The sequence below is a fragment of the Oncorhynchus nerka genome, linkage group LG20 (assembly GCF_034236695.1).
Source record: "Oncorhynchus nerka isolate Pitt River linkage group LG20, Oner_Uvic_2.0, whole genome shotgun sequence".
NCBI lineage: Eukaryota > Metazoa > Chordata > Actinopteri > Salmoniformes > Salmonidae > Oncorhynchus > Oncorhynchus nerka.
Genome location: NC_088415.1, coordinates 45175836 through 45196136, shown reverse-complemented (window position 1 = coordinate 45196136; position 20301 = coordinate 45175836). Strand labels below are relative to the sequence as shown.

Genomic DNA, 20301 nt, shown 5'->3' with positions numbered 1-20301 from the left:
CTCCCATTTTTTGGAATGTATGAAAAGGTTATTAAGTCACTGTGTTGAACATACTAGTGAGATGAATATAGCTGGTGCCATGGAGATGTACAGTAATGTAGTACATAATGTGCAAGAGTATTTATGTGTTTATTTATTTCGTTATACATTTGGCGGTGTTCCTGAAAATTATCTGGCTACTATTTTTCATAGCAAATACAGCTTTAATTGATACAATTGGTGTGAGGCTGGTCACGGAGGTGTGTGTGTGCGTGCATTTGGGCGTGTTCATGTTCATGCCTTACGCGCACAAACATGTATGGGAGAAAGCAGCTCCCTTTTCTTCTTGGTGTAATAGGCCAATAGCATTTCCGAAAGAAAGACAGTCCTGGTTTTTAAACAGCTTTCGATTCACCTTTGCAATTATTTATTTTCAAATAGTCCTTCAGGGTAATGTTCCATTTTCTTATTTCACACCCCCTTTTCTCATAAATGAACCGTCATTGCCATAAATCACTGCAAACAGAGACTTGCACACACCGTGAAAGGTCCAAAGATTTATGTAACACATTCATGTTTTCCACTTCCTCATTTTAGTACTACTCTACTGGAGCCTGGCTAATAATAGTGACTATTAATATTTCCTGTTGCCTAGCAACCTGAGCAAGTAATAGCTTACGCTGGAAAAATAGATGACCGATAAGGGAAAAAAATTCAATTCATTTATTATCTTTGGGGACAAGAGAAGCTTATTTCTCAGGCTGAGGCATAGAAAAGTAAGCTGAAATATCTTAAAGGAATTGAAGATGAGGTTATTTTCAATTTCATTCCATTAAGACAGGATGTTGCATTTGACATTTTTCCTATGATGTCAATGAACCTTAATTTCATGCCAATAAAAGCATAATAGACAGATTCAATTCATATTTCTGTCATAGGCACTGCACAGTATTTGTGTTTTAGGAATGTACTGTATAAATAAGGCAGAATGATAGGTTTTTGCAAAGTGGGGAAATGTGAAAAAATAAAGGTACCCCTAGTATTCGATGTAAGGGATACACTGATCATAATATGATCCTGAACCTAATTTTGTGTCAATTGTTTTCTTCCATTGTAGCTGTAGTTTTTTTTTTATTCAACAACAATGCCTCAAGGATACATTTCATATCAGAAATGATAACTATCTTACGCTGTATGTAAACTCCCTTACAAATACAAGCTCAGCTGGAGCAATAGATATTGCTCATCTCCGGGGATGATGTTACTTGTTTTAGTACAACGTTTAGCCTAAGGCTAAAGCTCAGTAAACTTCTTTCTGCTTAGGGATCCTCTTTTCCATCATGCATCTCATGGTCTCCAATCACACAGCAAACGGTTAAAGGGATTGTTCAGAGAAATTACATTTTCTTAATGTTTGTTTGTCTTACTCTGAAAGCATTATTTTGGACAAGGAGTGATCTGCAATCCCCTTTCTTTTGTTTAACTAGCCACCATACTGTATATATACTGTACATATCTACATATGTCGTTTTGCTGAACTATCCCTTTAAGGCATTACAGTATTGTGAGCAGTAGATCTGACCATGACCATGACCCTTTTCAGAAATGCGATATTAGCCCACTTGTTCATTTTTTGTTGTAGTTGTCTAAAATAGCACATCTTGTTTTTTACTGAGAGTAAAGTATGTCACAAATATCTTAGATCTCTGATCACTGGTGGAGCACATGATAATAGTAATACCTTTGCTCTCTCCATCAGAATCCTCTTCTGTCTTCCTCTGAATTCATCTCATTTTTGACAGCCTCCTCTCTCTCAGTTCATTCTGACTGCTCTAAAGGCAGAAGTATTAGCTGCTAAATCACAGGATGACATGTGCAGTAGATGGAAAAATGGGCTTGAAGCAATGATGAGAAATAGTTATAATTTAGGTATTTAAAAGCTATGTTGACGTGATTGTTTACATGATATATAGCTTGGACTTAGATATAAAAGTAGTGGTATGTTTTATGATGGTTCAAAGGAATTCATGTTACATTAAGATACTGTATGTTTATTCAGAATATTTAATTCATATAGAGACTTTTAATCTAAGCCTGCAATGCATTTACAATGCAATACAATGCATTTGCATTTAGTAGCTAACACCAAGCTGCTAATTACAATAATGACATATCATAAATGTGGTTAAACTGCTAGCAAGATAAGTTCCCATAACATGAGGGAATGGTTTTGATATGTTATCCTTGATTAGACACATACAGTGGCTTGCCATTGCTAAAGTCAGCAGCTGATGGGTTTTCTAGAGGTTCAGACGGCAGTAGCCAATAGAGTATAGGCTATGGACATGGGTCCAACATCAGCTTATAGTGGTGTGCTCATAGCCATCATTGGTCCAATAGGTGCTTGCTGGCTGGATAATGTTTTATAAGATGGTTAGGTGTTTAGCCAAGTGTGATATCCCAACCCACCCCTGCCCTCTGTTGTCTAAGGCCAGACAGACACATAGTTTGGATGGGACATTGAACAAAGCATAATTTCTCCAAGTTGGATGGAGCGCTCATTATGCCTGCATTTAAAAACCCTATCACAGCTAGCCCTCACTGTCAATGTTGCCTGCTCCCCCCAGTCTGCTACTGTGGGGGGGCTTCATGTTTGACAGGCCCCCAGATCCCCGAGCCTGGCTGGTCTGGCTCATTTTTGCGAGAGGGGAGATGGGAGTGAGAAATGTCTCTTTGAAAAAGAGGAGGGAATACCCTGGCAGGTGGTAATGAGGGTTGAGGAGGGGCCTGAGCACGTCGCCGAGGAGAACGCCGGCACATTTACATTTGAAAACTGAACGCCTGCCGATATCTCATTATAAGCGTAAATGAGGTTGGTTTGGGGAAAAGCCCACCGCCAAAAAAGCTCAGCCAAATCTGCAAGTTCATGTAGCAAGATTTGTTCAATCTTGTTAAACATGTGACGCCACATAGTTATTTTTGGCAGGGTGCATCTGTTACTAGACCACAGGCTGGCCATATTCAGGACTCTCCCTGTTGTCTAGATACTGTCAATGTGGGTTATTGTTAGAATATGAATAGTTTCCAGGTTGCTTCCGAGTGCCGCAGCGGTCTAAGGCACTGCATCATACTGCTGAGACGTCACTTCAGCCGGCCTGTGACTGGGTGCCCCATAGGCCAGGGGCTTTCCTTGGCAGTATTGTCCCAACCGTCACCTCTCCCGAGCCCGTTGGGGAGTTGCAGCGATTAGACAAGATCTTAACTACCAATTGAATATCTTGAAATTGAGGAGTGAAATGGGGAAAATAAATAAATACAAAATAAATTAAATGAATAAAGAATATGAATAGTGTCCAGTTTGCATTACTGTTGTGATGCAAATCTAATTGTAACGGCGTTCTTCGTTTGTGGAAAGAGAGTCGGACCGAAATGCAGCGTGTTGGTTACTCATGTTACTTTAATGAAAGAAAACGTGGTACATGAAATAACTCATACTATGAAAACAACAAACAGAACGTGAAACCTAAATACAGCCTATCTGGTGAACTACACAGAGACAGGAACAAACACCCACGAAATACCAAGCGAAACTCAGGCTCCCTAAATACGGTTCCCAATCAGAGACAACGAAAGCACCTGACTCTAATTGAGAATCGCCTCAGGCAGCCAAGCCTATACCACACCCCTAATCAGCCGCAATCCCAAATATTACAAACCCCAATACGAAACATAACATATAAACCCATGTCACACCCTGGCCTACCCAAACATATGACAAAAACACAAAATACAATGACCAAGGCGTGACAGAACCCCCCCCTAAGGTGCGGACTCCCGGACGCACCTCAAGAGCATAGGGAGGGTCCGGGTGGGCGTCTGTCCATGGTGGCGGTTCTGGCTCGGGACGTGGACCCCACTCCATTAATGTCCTTGTTCCTCCCCTTCGCGTCCTGGGATAATCCACCCTCTCCGCCGACCATGGCCTAATAGTCCTCACCCAGATCCCCACATAACTGAGGAGCCGCTCGTAATAGAGGGGCAGCTCGGGACAGAGGGGCAGCTCGGGACAGAGGGGCAGCTCGGGACAGAGGGGCAGCTCGGGACAGAGGGGCAGCCCGGGACCGAGGGGAAGCACGGGACCGAGGGGAAGCCCGGGACCGAGGGGATGCCCGGGACCGAGGGGATGCCCGGGACTGAGAGGAATCCCAGTACTGAGAGGAAGCTCAGTACTGAGATGAAGCTCAGACAGGTAGTAGGCTCCGGTAAATCCTGGCTGGCTGGCGGAACTGGAAGATTCTGGTTGTCTGGCAGATCTGGAAGAGACTGGTTGTCTGGCAGATCTGGAAGAGACTGGTTGTCTGGCAGATCTGGAAGAGACTGGTTGTCTGGCAGATCTGGAAGAGACTGGTTGTCTGGCAGATCTGGAAGAGACTGGTTGTCGGGCAGATCTGGAAGAGACTGGTTGTCGGGCAGATCTGGAAGAGACTGGTTGTCTGGCGGCGCTGGGCAGACTGGGAGCACTGGCGGCGCTGGGCAGACTGGGAGCACTGGCGGCGCTGGGCAGACTGGGAGCACTGGCGGCGCTGGGCAGACTGGGAGCACTGGCGGCACTGGGCAGACTGGGAGCACTGGCGGAGCTGGGTAGACTGGCGGTGCTGGGCAGACTGGCGGCGCTGGGCAGACTGGCGGCGCTGGGCAGACTGGCGGCGCTGGGCAGACTGGGAGCACTGGCGGCGCTGGGCAGACTGGGAGCACTGGCGGCGCTGGGCAGACTGGGAGCACTGGCGGCGCTGGGCAGACGGGAAGCACTGGCGGCGCTGGGCAAACTGGGAGCACTGGCGGCGCTGGGCAGACGGGGAGCACTGGCGGCGCTGGGCAAACGGGGAGCACTGGAGGCGCTGGGCAGACGGGGAGCACTGGAGGCGCTGGGCAGACTGGGAGCACTGGCGGCGCTGAACAGGCGGGAGACTCCGGCAGCGTAGAAGGGAAGGAAGGCTCTGGCTGTGCTGAACAGGCGAGGCGCACTGAAGGCCTGGTGCGTGGTGCTGGAACTGGAGCTACAGGATCGAGGACACGCACAGGAAGCCTGGTGCGGGGATCTGCTACCGGAGGACTGGTGTGTGGAGGTGGCTCTGGATAGACCGGACCGTGCAGGCGCACTGGAGCTCTTGAGCACCGAGCCTGCCCAAGCTTACCTGGCTCGATGCCCACTCTAGCCCGACCAATAGGAAGGGCTGGTATGTGCTGCACCTGGCTCTGCACCCGCACTGGAAACACTGTGCGCTCCATAGCATAACACGGTGCCTGCCCGGTCTCTCTAGCCCAACGGTGAGCACAGGGAGTTTGCGCAGGTCTCCTACCTGGCATAAACATACTCCCTTCTAGCCCCCCACCAATAATTTTTTTGGGCTGCTTTTCCGGCTTCCAACCGCGTTGCCGTGCTGCCTCCTCATACCTGCGCCTCTCCGCTTTAGCTGCTTCTATTTCTTTCTTGGGACGGCGATATTCTCCAGGTTGAGCCCAGGGTCCTTTACCGTCTAATTCCTCCTCCCATGTCCAAATCTCCAAGTGGTGCAGCCTCTCCCACTGCAACTGCTCTTCACGATTAACAGGGAGAGTAGGCTCAGGTCTGACTCCCGAATCAGCTACTCTCTCTCTGCGCTCTCCCCCGTTACTTTCGGTTTTCGCTCTGCGTCGCCGTGTTTTCCTCTTTGACTCCATTAGCCTGTAGCCCTCTTCGCACTGCTGAAGCGAATCCCAGGCGGGCTCCTGCACTCTCTCTGGGTCGGCCGCCCACCTGTCGATTTCTTCCCACGTCGTATACTCCATGCCTCTACCGTCCATAACGTCCTCCTTTCGCTCCTGAAGCTGTCTACGTCGTTGCCAGTTTACACGCTGCTCGGTCCGTGAGTGGTGGGTGTTTCTGTAACGGCGTTCTTCGTTTGTGGAAAGAGAGTCGGACCGAAATGCAGCGTGTTGGTTACTCATGTTACTTTAATGAAAGAAAACGTGGTACATGAAATAACTCATACTATGAAAACAACAAACAGAACGTGAAACCTAAATACAGCCTATCTGGTGAACTACACAGAGACAGGAACAAACACCCACGAAATACCAAGCGAAACTCAGGCTGCCTAAATACGGTTCCCAATCAGAGACAACGAAAGCACCTGACTCTAATTGAGAATCGCCTCAGGCAGCCAAGCCTATACCACACCCCTAATCAGCCGCAATCCCAAATATTACAAACCCCAATACGAAACATAACATATAAACCCATGTCACACCCTGGCCTACCCAAACATATGACAAAAGCACAAAATACAATGACCAAGGCGTGACACTAATGTTATGTTCAGACTGTTGAAGGACATACTTGCTTAATCAATATAAAAAACTGTTGACTATGCTCCTATGCAATAATAACACATTAAAGGGATAGTTCACTCTTATTACAAAATTACTCATAACCCTGAAAGCAGTCCAGGAGACAAGGAGAAATAGCAATCCACCCTTTTCGTGTGTTTACCTAGCCACTGTAACCAATAGTTAACATAAGCTTTTTCTTAGCAAATATTATTGGAAGTCAATGTTCAGAATGTTTCAAATCACATGCCCAAGCATGGATAACTGTCTCTCCTTCTCTATAGACTGCTTTCAGGGTAAGAAAACAGGTAAGCAATTCTTACATTTGGATGAAATATCACTTTTTAACTCTGGATGTTATACAGTAGAGAATAGCATTGATGGACATCCATCTTTTTGTCAAATGAAACAACCACAACAAAAATATTCCACCTGTAGCTAAAAAAGTGATTTATATACAAATTACAGACATCTACATGCTTTGTAAGTAGGAAAACCTGCAAAATCAGCAGTGTATCAAATAGTTCTCCCCACTGTAGAAAGCGAAACGAGATGTCACATCTATTCCAGTTGAAGGCAACAGTGCAGGCAGGTCATAGGAGATGTGTCTCAGGCCTGCACAGACTGTATGGTAGAGAGTTCATTGCTTTCTTTAAAGCCAGTTTTAGATCTACACGAAGTGTTAGTTTTGAAAGTGTCTGTGGTTGTTTGTTTGTGTTTTCACAATACATTTTCGTCTGACTCACTGACTGTTATAATGTTATGTGAGCTTGACTTCATTTGATTTCATTTAATATGTTAAAAGACGTGTATTTTGCGTCACTTGGCATTTTAGACAGACAGGATAAAACAGCACCACCATTTTAAAAGCAGCAACATAAAAAGCCTATTGTTGGCTGCCATTATTTACAGATTCATAGTGAGTATATGGAAGGTGAATCAAATGTTTATGGTCAGAATCAGCCAATCAACATATTATTCAAATCAGTATGTGATTATAAAAACATTAATGGTTATATTCAAAGAGCATAACCTCAAGAATACACTGATTACATTTGTGGCTAAAATGGACTAATTCTGCTGTTTGAAGTTAAGTAAGCAATGAAGTCTCTAGCATACAGTCTGGGCAGGCCTGAGACACATCTCATATGACCTGCCTCCACTGTTGCCTTCAACTGGAATAGATGTGACATCTTGTTTTGCTTTTTATATAAATCACTTTCTTAGCTACAGGTGGAATGTTTTGTCGTTGTGGTTGTTTCATTTGACAAAAAAGATGGATGTCCCCAATGCTATTCTCTAGTCAACAGGTTGTGAGCAATATGTCTTTCTGAAAATAATACAAATATCTTATTAAAGAAAGTGTTTAATAAAAGTCCATATTTACTTTGAGGCTTATTATTCATGGATGAGAGTGATGTAATGAAGAAGTGTATTGAAGGATTGAACATAAAAAACAAATGAGCAATTATTGCAGCTCATGAATATCCATGCTGCTAATTCAAATAACCTTAGGCAACTGTTAAGACTAATGAATATTTAAAACAGCATGGTCGTAGAGTTTTTGAAAATTGCATTAGCTGACTTTCTAAGATGTACAAGAGTGAACAATTGTTTCATGCTGCAGTGCATAATAGTTCCAGAACAGTAAAGTACTAATATTCTATCATGGAGAGAAGACCCAAAACAAGGAAAATAGTACTTACTATTTAGTATAACTAACATAAACCTCATACATTTCTAATACCAATATCCAGAAATCTAGGGCAGAGGGAAGGCATGGACTTAACAGATTGGGACACACTCCAAACAAATAAAACATGTTGCTTTTCTACGCTAGTCTGAAGAGGGGAACCTGCTTACAGTACACATCGACAGTGGGACAAATGGGCCATTTGCCCACTTAAAAGGGGCTCGCTATTTCCTTTGAAGGATCAGCATGGTGAGCTCGTCCTCGATCGCTAGGGCGACGCTAATTAAGCCTAGCACACAGCGAACCTGTGGGGGATAATGTCCCATTATCAGAGTCATTTGTTTCAATTAAATGCTTTGTGATTCTACAATAGCAGCCGCGGCCCCATGCACGAGGAAGCCATTACTCTCACCCAGAGAGCGACTGTGGTTCGGGTTAAGAGTCAGTTCTCAGGATTAGGCCCTACTACCTACTTTCACCAGCGCGTTCGCTTAACACAGCTGCTTTAGGCCTGCAAGCAAGAGAGGGTGTAGCACACATAGGCCTACAATACAACCAGTGACACTTTATTTGAAGGGACTTCATAACACATTCATAACCCATACATAACATTTTCATTAGCAGTACATGAGCATTTCTTTATCCCAACAACCGCAAGTTAATATTTACCTTATGTCTCAGTAACGTCACTTGTCCTGCACATCCTTTGGGGCGAAGAAGTGAAGATTATAGAGCTAGAATAATGAGAGAGAATAACAGGCCTGAACTCTGAGCCACAGAACCAGTTGCTCATTTTCCTGTTTTAACCAAAGAACATTGGAGACCGACGGAAATGTTATTCTTAGATACACTGACTTACAATATATTTTTTTATTATAATTTGATTCATAACTCGCTATGTGTTTCTCTTTCTTTTGTGAAATCGAGTTTGAAAGAGATCCAAATGTTTGGTGTGGTGCTACACTAGTGAAGTGACTTTGACACCCTTTTATCATCTAGTCTTTTCGTATGAGACAATGCACGTCAGAGGCCAAACAAAGCCTGTTGCTCTGACAATACCCCACCCCCTCCTCCCAATTAGCATATAGTACCTATGGCAACCAGCTGCCATCATAATAGCCTGTCTCGTTATGTTTGGGCACCATCGCTGTACCATCAGCAGGAAACGCAGAGAGAAAGAGGCTAGGTATGAGACTTACTGGCAGAGCATGTTGCATAAGGTGTGCACATGGAGGAGATTTATGGTTGTGACTAAGCTCACTGATGCTCTTCTCAGGAAAATACTGCTTTTTTTTGTTGAACATAACCCTTGACTTGAATTAATGGGTTACGGCAGAATCTCAAATCAGCTTGGCTTTCTGCATAAGCAGTTAGCTCCTATGGTACATGGGCATATGTCAAGCCTTGTTTAGTAGGGAAGCCATTGCTGATTTCTAAGGACCTCCTGATTACCTCCTGAGTCTTTCTAAACCACAATGCATAGCTTCAGTCTTTACATATATTTTCTATCAATTTAAAAGTAGTTACATTTGAACTGAAGGCTAGTTACAGTACAGTGCATTCGGAAAGTATTCAGACCCCTTGACTTTTTCAGTCTATTATTTTTACAGTCTTAAAGTGATTTAAAACATCTCATCAATCTACACACAATACCCCCATAATGATGAAGCAAAAACGTTTTTTTAGACATTTTTGCAAATGTAGTAAATATTTAAAAAAACGGAAATATCACATTTACTTACGTATTCAGACCATTTACACAATACTTTGTTGAAGCATCTTTGGCAGAGATTTATGCCTTGACTCTTCTTGGGTATGACGCCACAAGCTTGGCACATCTGTATTTGGGGAGTTTCCCCAAATTGTTCTCTGCAGATCCTCTCAAGCTCTGTCAGGTTGGATGGGGAGTGTCGCTGCATAGCTATTTTCAGGTCCCTCCAGAGATGTTTGACCAGGGTCTTGCTGGGCCACTCAAGGGCATTCAGAGACTTGTCCCGAAGCCACTCCTGCCTTGTCTTGGCTGTGTGTTAAGGGTCGTTGGAAGGTGAACCTTTGCCCCAGCCTCGATCGTGACTAGTCTCCCAGTCCCTGTCGCTGAAAAACATCCCCACAGCATGATGCTGCCACCACCATGCTTCACCGTAGGGATGGTGCCAGGTTTACTCCAGACATTACACTTGGCATTCAGGCTAAATAGTTCAATCTTGGTTTCATCAGACCAAAATGTTTTGTTTCTCATGGCCTGAGAGTCCTTTAGGTGCCTTTTGGCAAACTCCAAGCAGGCTGTCATGTGTGTTTTACTGAGGAGTGGCTTCCATCTGGCCACTCTACAATAAAGGTCTGATTGCTGGCATGCTGCAGAGATGGTTGTCATTCTGGAAGGTTCTCCCACCTCCACAGAGGAACTCTGGAACTCTGTCAGAGTTACCATTGGGTTCTTGGTCACCTCCCTGACGAAGGCTCTTCTCCCCCGATTGCTCCGTTTGGCCGGGCAGCCAGCTCTCGGAAGAGTCTGTGCCTCGACCCAATCCTGTCTCGGAGCTCTAACAGACAATTCTTCGACCTCATGGCTTGGTTTTTGTTCTGACATGCACTGTCAACTGTTGGACTTTATATAGACAAGTGTGTTTCTTTCCAAATCATATCCAATCAATTTAATTTACCACAGGTGGACTCCAACTAAGTTGTAGAAACATCTCAAGGATGATCAATGGAAACAGTATACACCTCAGCTCAATTTCGAAGTCTCATAGCAAATGATCTGAAAAATTATGTAAATACAGTATTTCTGTTTTTAATCCGTTTTAGAATAAGGCCGTAACGTAACAAAATGTGGGAAAAGTCAACGGATCTGAATACTTTCCGAATGCACTGTATGTACTGTAAGTGTAGTTACCAATCCCCATTCAGCAAAGTGGCAGGATTAGCCTGTTGAAATTACATATTGTGCCTTAAAAAGTGGTAAGGATATGTCATCTCAAAATGCAGTAGAATGCTCTGCGGAGTACTTTCCTTTTTTCTCTCCAATAGAATATAAAAGTTCCCCTACGAGTATAACTGCAGTTAGAGTGCAGTATAACTGCAGTTAGAGTGCAGTATAACTGCAGTTATTCTGCAATTACTGCATCCAAAATACCACAGTCGACTGCAGTCACTGTACTTTTACGGAAATCTTTTTTGTAAGGGTTGATTGATATATGAACAGGTTGTGGCTCTGTGATGACTCTGTTGCCTGACTTTCTGTTGCTGGCCATCTCTCCTGCTGGTCTGATGTTTACAGAGAAACATAGCAAAAGGCCAATAAAGGGTTTGAATTGTTCCCTCAGGCTGTTGCTATGGAAATAGCCCAGCCGTGGTAGACCATTCATGTTTGACTAATTGTTTTTCTCTTCTTGTATTGCCACTCAGTCTGCAAAGCTCCGTTCAGAGGACCATGTCAGATAAAACAAAGAAATATAAATATAATCCAATACTCAGGGTTTTTTCTTTTTTTGGGGGGGGGACTGAATACCATTTTGAGTTGAAAACAATAATTATTCCCCCCACCCCCTTTAAATTGCATGGTTGCGTCTACAGCAACCCACTGGGGCCAATTAGAACGCTAGCGAAGCCAGGAAGTGTGTGGCAGATGCTCTGCCACTCTTTATAAAGAGTCGACCTGCAGGGGCCTCTCCAACATCTCGTTAGCGAAGTGTTAATGTAATTAGTTTTCGCTTAGGACTGTTTTTGCCACATTATCAAATACGAGTCCTCAACTTTAGCAATTTGTGCTGATTAGTTAGGTCCACCGCTGGGCGAGGCATTAGAAATATGAGACCCACCACCTGGATTCAGTCCTATGTAGCAAAATTTGAAATTGTGTTTTTTACATTGGATACAAGTGGAGACTCAGAGCTAGAAAACGGTATGTCATACACTGCAGTTGAGGAACAATGGGAAAGTAATTGTGGTTTGAAAGTTGATCAACTTGTAACCCCACTTTTGAGAAAATGGCCCTTGAATGTTTTGGTCCACCTACTGGAGAGCTCCTCTTTGTCTGCACCCATTCAGCAATTTTCACACCCTCTTAAGTCTTATCCCCACCCACCTCTTTAAGGATTCATATGTGAGGCCATGTGCTAAACAGAATGAGTAGTGTAGTAAACAACCAAAGATTTTAAGACTAAGAGTGTCAAAAGTAGTAGCCTACAATATGGAAAAACTCCAGGTAAAAATACACTTTATCTAGTCCTTGGCCTATATCCTAATCTTTGGTGCAGGTCATGTTGTTATTCACATTACTGTCACTGGTATAAAATAACATTACACACTATATAAAATAAAATCAAAGTTTATTTGTCACATCCACAGGATACAGAATGTGTAAACAGTACAGTGAAATGGTTAATTGCATAGTAGCAATATCAAAACCAGAAAGTCTCCAGATAAAAATATTTGTATAAATATTTATAATTCCTAGATGACGCTTACCAAGACACACGTGTCTAAATTGATGGGTCATGTGAAAGAAATGCTATAACCACCCCCAGACACAACTGGGTAACTTTGATAGATCATGTAATCATCTGGCGAAGTGTGTAGCTAGCTAGCTAAACAATGAACCAGGATAATCCCAACTCATACTACTACCAATACAAACATTGTCATAGCAGCAGCATGAATCTGCTGGTTGCTAAAGCTAACCAACTAGGTTCAATGTTATCTAGCTAACATTAGTCTATAACTAGCAATTATCCTGGCAAATAGATTTCTGCTTCACGGCAGACTGGAACAATTTAACTCAGTTTTGTTCGTAGCTACATTTTAACCCACAATTTAACCCACAACGTTCACATTGCTAGTGCTATGCTCTTATCAACTGAGCAACACAGGACCAATCACTCATAATTTGAGATTTGGTTCATTTTTACCTGTTCAATTATCATCTTCATGGGAGGTTATTGGTCGGTGTTATGTCCTGTGTGCAAGTTATGTCTGTAAGTCTGTACCCGTTACCAGACCGGGAACAACGTTGATGACTATTGACTACTGAATATAGGGTTACATTAGGAGCATCAGGCTCTGTGCAATCAGTCTCTGGTGATATGATCAGACAGGGAGATGAGAAGGTTGTCTGACAATGAGAATCAGTTGACGTTTTTGAATTTGACACATCTCTGAACAAAATGGGATTGAAGAATTTGGCTTTTATGTTTGAGGAAAAACAATGTATTTGTTTTTCTCATAAATCATCAAGAGTTCTGAGGTTTTCAATGTCTGCCTTGGTTGCAATTTCCGGAGCCAATACCATAACATGTGCATTTACACTTCCTCTTCATAATTGTGTGGGCTGAACAGTATTTCCATTTGATTTGTGTGGTTCTCTGGACATATGCCTGGATATACTCAGGGTTATGACGTTCAGTCAGACTTATTACTTACAGATGGACAGTATGACAAGAGTTGAAACGGCTTCCAGATGTGTGTGGTTTATAGTTTAAGCATAAACATCAGTCTCTTGCTGGTATAGGTAGGGCTGGGAGGTTTTCCTTGTGACCATGTGACTTGACTAAGAAAAACGTTGGATCTTATCTATAACCAGCAATAATTAGATAATGTAGAGTTGCAGAACGCACCTTGGGAGCATCCGGATCCTCTGTAAATGTAAACACATTGCGATCCGTCATCACAGTAAAGCAATGCCCATTTGGCTATTTATGGACCAACAAAGGCTTGGTCAACAGCTGCATTAAGCACTCCTCTTATAGAGTGTGCTGTTGGAAGGGTCTATTTTCCACAGACTTGAAGGCTTTGGTTACTGCTCTTACTTTTCTTGCTAGAACAGGTCACAGATTAGATTTTTTCCCTCCCCAGTCTTTAGTTGATGTTTGAGGATTTGTATTTAATAAGCTGAGCTGTGCTTGCACCGCTCAACCAGTCTTGCTGGCTGCAGCGTATAGCTCCCACTTGCATCAAGTACCTCACTGACTCCACTCACTCCAAAAAGCAATAGATCTTATTCGTCAGCTCTGTACGCTGCCCGTGGCGTGTATACATTCCCACCCATTTGAAATCGATACGCAGCACTTGGGAAATGTTTCAGGGATAACCTTACCCTTTTTGGGTTTCATTTTGCTTTTCATTTTATGTGTAAATATAGGTATGTGCTGGAGCCTCTGATTAAACAACCCCTCCCTTCCTCCCCATCTCTCTCTCTCTCTCTCTCTCTCTCTCTCTCTCTCTCTCTCTCTCTCTCTCTCTCTCTCTCTCTCTCTCTCTCTCTCTCTCTCACTTGCTCTATCTATCTGTCTCTCTCTCTCTCCATCCCCCTCTCTCTTACCCCTCTCTCTCGTGTTTTGATAGTGATGCAGGTATCAGGCTGTCAAATCTAATCTCATCTTCTCTGTGTGCAGTGCTGTCCATTCAGAATTACAGCAACCACTCCCCCCTCTCCCTCTTCTCCTCTCTCCCTCTTCAAATGTCTGACAACAGCCATGCTGATTGTATGGGCCTGGGCCTGACACTTTCAAATACAGTCCTTGACTTGCAAACTGAAAATGTATTTATCGCCTATGTACCATTTTGTTATATGTTTATAGTGAAATGCAATAAGCAATTGGTGACCGTGTAGTGTAGTGGTTGGAGAGTGGCCATTACTATTTAGATCTGTAAACAAGACTGGATATATCTTCAGGTTCAGTTAATTTAAAAGACCATCTCGCTTTATACCTTCAGTAAGCATCTTTTACTGTACTGACACTTGAATGTATAGACTACCCAGCTTAACAAATGCTACTCATCCATTCCAATTCATCAGTATTCTATTCCATCTCAGTCAATGTTCCATTGAAGTGTAATTTCTTGTCTATCTAGTGTAGCCAACTATCATTCTGAATAGAGAGGGAAAATGAGAGAATTTCCTTTTTGTCTCTAGCAGTTCGCTTGTTTTGCCGCGCTTTCAATTTATAAATATAAATGATTTTTCCTGGAGATTATTTTGCTTTTCAGTTTGTCATTCCATTAGCTCTCCTCCAATTTATTCACCCTTCACATCAAAGGCAGAGGGGAACAGATGTCATTTCAAACGCATTTTTTTTGCCTCATTGCATAAACGTGAGAGATGATTGTTTTTTTATGAAACCACACACTCATGTATAAAAAATTTAAACTATCCAAACCAGTCTGTGGAATGGAGAGAGATGTAGAGAGGTAGAGAGGTAGAGAGGTAGAGAGAGAGAGAGAGAGAGAGAGAGAGAGAGAGAGAGAGAGAATTTTCAATTTGAATAGGGGAATCTTCTTTCGTTTCAATTCCACATCACATCCAAAGTTATATTCAAGTGACCTCTTTTCTTATACCCAAACATTCGGGAGCCTCCGATTCTGATGAGCTAATTTCATACTGTTTGGAAGATGTTGTTTCGGCTTCAAATGGTTTCTAAAACAATGACATTTCAAAGGCAATCATTTCTGTTTAGAAAGCAAAGTTAAAAGCAAGACAACCCCAGCTCTTAATCCCATGATAAGTATGCATGATGATTGTATGAAATGGGAATGCTTTTAAACATCCTAGAGTTGCCGTTTGATAGTTGCTAGTCAAGTGATCATTCAGTATTCTTTCACATGGTTTGTGTCCCTGATTGCCTGTTAAAAAGAGAGCAGTATGGATTCATGTTTTTTTTTTACAGAGCATTTTCAAAGTACTTTTATTTAGTCAAATCTAACATTAACATGGCATTTGGAGATAAATTGATTGTATAGACTAATCATGTGACGGTGACCATGCCACCTGAAAAAAGCCCTGAAAATGGTCCCACTTGAGTCATGGGACATTCTGAATGCATGCATCATTCATTCCCATCTTTGTTATTTATCCCCCTTTTCAATCTTTTCTCATCGCTGCAACAGTAGGCAAAGGTCGAGTCATGCGTCCTCCGAAATATGACCCACCAAACCGCATTTCTTAACACCCGCCAGCTTAACCTGGAAGGCAGCCACACCAATGTGTCGGAGGAAACACCGTTCACCTGACGACCGGAAGTCAGCCTGCAAGCTCCCTGCCCACCACAAGGAGTCGCTAGAGTGTGATGAGCCAAGTAAAGCCTCCCTGGCCAAACCCGGACAACACAGGGCCAATTGTGCGCTGCCCTATGGAAATATCTCGATCACTTCCGGTTATGACACAACCCAGGTCTGTAGTGACACCTCTAGCACTGCGATGCAGTGGCACCACTCGGGAGGCCTCATTCCGTCTTTCAATCATCTACTGTAGTTGATCATTGTATATTCAGTCATTATGTAGGCTATCAAATGTGATTATTTTTCTTTATGTTCCCCAGGACTCAGGTTGCGGTGATCTTAATGGCACATCAAGTCGCAGTCACTTCTCCCTTCCATCCTCCATTAGCTACAGCCTCTTTCCACTAAATGTTTGAATTGCTTCCCTCTCCTCAAATGGTTGATGGGCTCTACTCACTTCAGGAGGAATGCAATTTCCATAAACAATCAGACTGAGGCTACGTTGACCTGGATTTGACTTCTTCGAAGCTTTATGTGCTAAATGACAGATGTATTCATATGCATTTGATTCACGTCAATGTCAAATATATGTACAAAAGCTGTACTTTACTGTGGAAAATATAGTATGATGGCCATTTATCATCATTCTTAAATAACCCAGCAGATAGTCCTTGAAATAAATTGTGATGTGCTTTTATTTATCCAACAAATTACTATTTAGAGCTGCAGTTTGAAATGTGTCTACTCAAATCCTTTAGATAATCTCATCCCAGGAATATAGTTGTATTAATTAAATTCTCAATCTGGCCCACATACTATCATAGCCACCTAATCATCCCGAACTTATAATTGCCTTGCTCATCCTCTCTCCTCTCCCAAAAATGAAATACATTAAAAACAACAAACACACACACAAAGTCGAGTATAAAACAGCATGTAGAGTGAATGAGTAGTATAAAACAACATTTCATTGTGATAAGGTACTGCCTAGTGTCCTCCTCCAGACCACGGTACTCTGCCAAGTTTCTCTCCCTCAGAGGGTGTCCTAAAATGTTCACCATACTTTTGGGAGGTAGAGATACTGGGCTGAGGGTGAGTGTGTCCTAAAATGTTCACCATACTTTTGGGAGGTAGAGATACTGGGCTGAGGGTGAGTGTGTCCTAAAATGAGCTCCGCGGCAGCTTTCTGTCAGCCTCCATTCTCCCTTATCCTCAGCCAAATTGATTTGTTTTCTTTTTCTTCTCAGAAGAAGGGGCTGTTGCTTTTCTCAGAACCCTCCTTTTCTCGCCCGCTCGTTATGTGTTTTTGTTTGTGGAGGAAATCGAGTAGTCCTGTTCCATCCATGTCGTATTTGTCAATAATAAAACAGTGTTGCTCTCTTTCCTTGTCGAGGATTTTCCCTACTAGAGGTGATCTTACCTGTCTCTCCACTGTCTCGATGGTGATACCATTGTGAGGACATCGGTTCTATAGTTCAGTTTCTTTCAGTAGTGTTGACCTTTCACATTTACAGCACCCCCCTTTCTACATAGACAACAACAACATAAATTGAGCTTCCACAGACTAACCATAGAATTACAATAGGTGGAACCAACAACTGATTTCATTGAGATCCTTATTTGTTGGGAAAATGTTATGTCCATTGTTGCTTACAATCCTCTCTCTCCCTTTCTCCCTCTTTCCTTCCTCCTCTCCTTCATCACTCCTCCCTTCCAGATAGGGGAGAAGCGGCCATCCTCGGAGATGATGAAGCCCAAGCCCAAACCGCAGAAGAAGAAGAAGAAAAAGGACCCCAACGAGCCGTCGAAGCCCGTGTCGGCCTATGCCCTCTTCTTCAGGGACACTCAGGCGGCCATCAAGGGCTCAAACCCCAACGCCACGTTCGGGGATGTGTCCAAGCTAGTGGCCTCCATGTGGGACAGCCTGGGGGAGGAGGCGAAACAGGTGCACAAACACACACACATACACAGGTGTGTCTGCACAAATGCACGCGCACGATCACACACATACACACACACACAAACACTCAGACACACACACACACACACACACACACACACACACACACACACACACACACACACACACACACACACACACACACACTCAAACACACATTGCTGAGTTACCAGTAGATGGAGCAAGTGCACTAGCAGACATTTCAAGTCATTATATATAGTAATTAACAGAGCACAGTGCACAGAGATAGAACTCACCTTAATGAGCTAGTTCTGCTCTTTCTAAAGATAATCTATCCGTTTATCCCCGGTCCCTTGGCTCTCATTAAAATTATTTTATTTTCTACATTTAATTAGAGCCAAAGAGAAGAGTAGTGTGTAGCAGCAACTGTAGAAAAGTCATTTGACAGAAAAACCTGGCCAATGTCGATAAACACCCACTGTTTATTTAGCAATGGAGTACCCCCTTCAAACAGTTCTGAGAACAGCTGATACAGAGCAGAGACAATCTTGTTATAATGTAGAATGGAATATTATGTTTCCCCTATACTGTACTGTATTTTAGGCCAGGGTGCTAATTAAGTCACCTGAAGTGGCATCCACAGCTGTTGTTGTCACCTGGATTTTCAATTGAAAGCAGTTGAAGCTCAGTTTGATTTAGAAGGATACAAAGATCAGAGAAGGGGGGATGGGGGGAGGGGTTGGATAAAGGCAGGGGAAAGTGAAATCTTGGCCACTGCTTTAATGCATCCTTCCTTCTTCCCTCCCTTTCTTGAAGTAATCACTGATCTGACATGGATCAGGGATCTGTCTGGATGATGGAAGGTAAATAGTGGAACCTTTGTTTCCCCAATCCAGTCACGTTAGATCAACGATTACTCCAAGGAAAGGAGGAAGAAAGGAAGCATTCCCTTCCTCCTGTCACCAATCCTTCGGTATAAGGTATAGGACAGCCGTACAGTGGGTTTGTGTTCAGTCAGTATACAGTACTGTGTAAAGTATAGGACAGTACAGTGTTCTTGTTTACAGTGTACAGTACAGTGTAAGGAATTAGACATTATGTTGGTTTTGTCTATGAGGTATATGAGTACAGGCAGTCTGTTGTACTGTACTGGAGCCGCTATGTTCTCAGCTCTTCTTCTGTGATGAATTACACTTTGACAGCCGAGAATGTGACATTCTCATTTCCGGCCATTTTTATTTATTTCTGTTGCCTGGCATTTTGAAACTGCCCAGAATACAGAATTATAAAAAAAAATGTCCTTGGATTTGCCTCAAGGGCATCTATCTGTCTCTGTCTCTGTCTATTTAGGGCAATAAGCTGTATTGTTAATCTTCATCTCCAACCAACAGTCTCAATAGCAAATTGCAAAATTAAGATTTTTACCTTTCACCATGCATTTGGTCTCGTCTGTCTTTAATATTATCGTTATTTTGTAAAAATATATATATATATATATTCTAGCTATCAGGGAGGTATGACGAATTAACCAATGGCCAAATATTCTACGTAGAACTGAAGACCACATTTTGACCAATTTCCTTCAAAAATAATTTCCATCCTCCATCGCCTGGGTGTCCATTGCCCATTGTAATCCCGTCCATAAGTATCCATCCTAGATCTTCAGAGCACCAGTTGTTCTGAATTAAAGTTGTTTTGAATATTGTTATGGATGATACTGCAACTCTCATGTCATGAATGGTGTCATGAATGGTGTTATGAATGATTTACGCATACTCACTTCAAGTGAAGGGTTACGGGCCGTATGTAGCCCAGCGCCTAAGGAGTTGGACATGTAACCAAAAGGGGGCTGGTTTGAAAGCCCAGGACGGACTCTGGAAAAAAGGCGGGAAATTATGTGGCAACTGGAGGGCTACTATGTTTACATCCTGAAGACACTGCCTTACCGTTGGGCCCTTGAGCAAAGCCTTTAACATGCTCTTCATCCAGGGCGCTGCACTGTTTGTGTTTGGACCATTCTAGTTTGTTGGTGATGTGGACACCAAGGAACTTGAAGTTTTCAACCTGCTCCACTACAGCCCTGTCGATGAGAATGGGGGTGTGCTCAGTCCTCCTTTTCCTGTAGTCCATAATCATCTCCTTTGTCTTGATTACGTTGATGGAGAGGTTGCTATTCTGGCACCACCCGGCCAGGTCTCTGACCTCCTCCCTATAGGCTGTCTCGTTGTTGTCGGTGATCAGTTCTACCACTGTGTCCTCTGCAAACTTAATGATGGTGTTGGAATCGTGCCTGGCCATGCAGTCGTGGGTGAACAGGGAGTACAGGAGGGGACTGAGTACGAAC

General features: G+C 43.1%; 1 protein-coding gene across 4 annotated transcripts in view; it reads left to right on the top strand.

Moving 5' to 3' along the window:
- The window catches only part of LOC115102620 (TOX high mobility group box family member 2-like), a 127984-nt gene that overhangs the window by 90719 nt on the left and 16964 nt on the right, over positions 1-20301 (top strand). For all 4 annotated transcript variants that reach the window (XM_029622753.2, XM_029622754.2, XM_029622752.2 and 1 more), the window contains one exon: positions 17754-17981. In XM_029622753.2, the coding sequence (XP_029478613.1) occupies positions 17754-17981 (228 nt within the window). The remainder of the gene's footprint in view (positions 1-17753; positions 17982-20301) is intronic.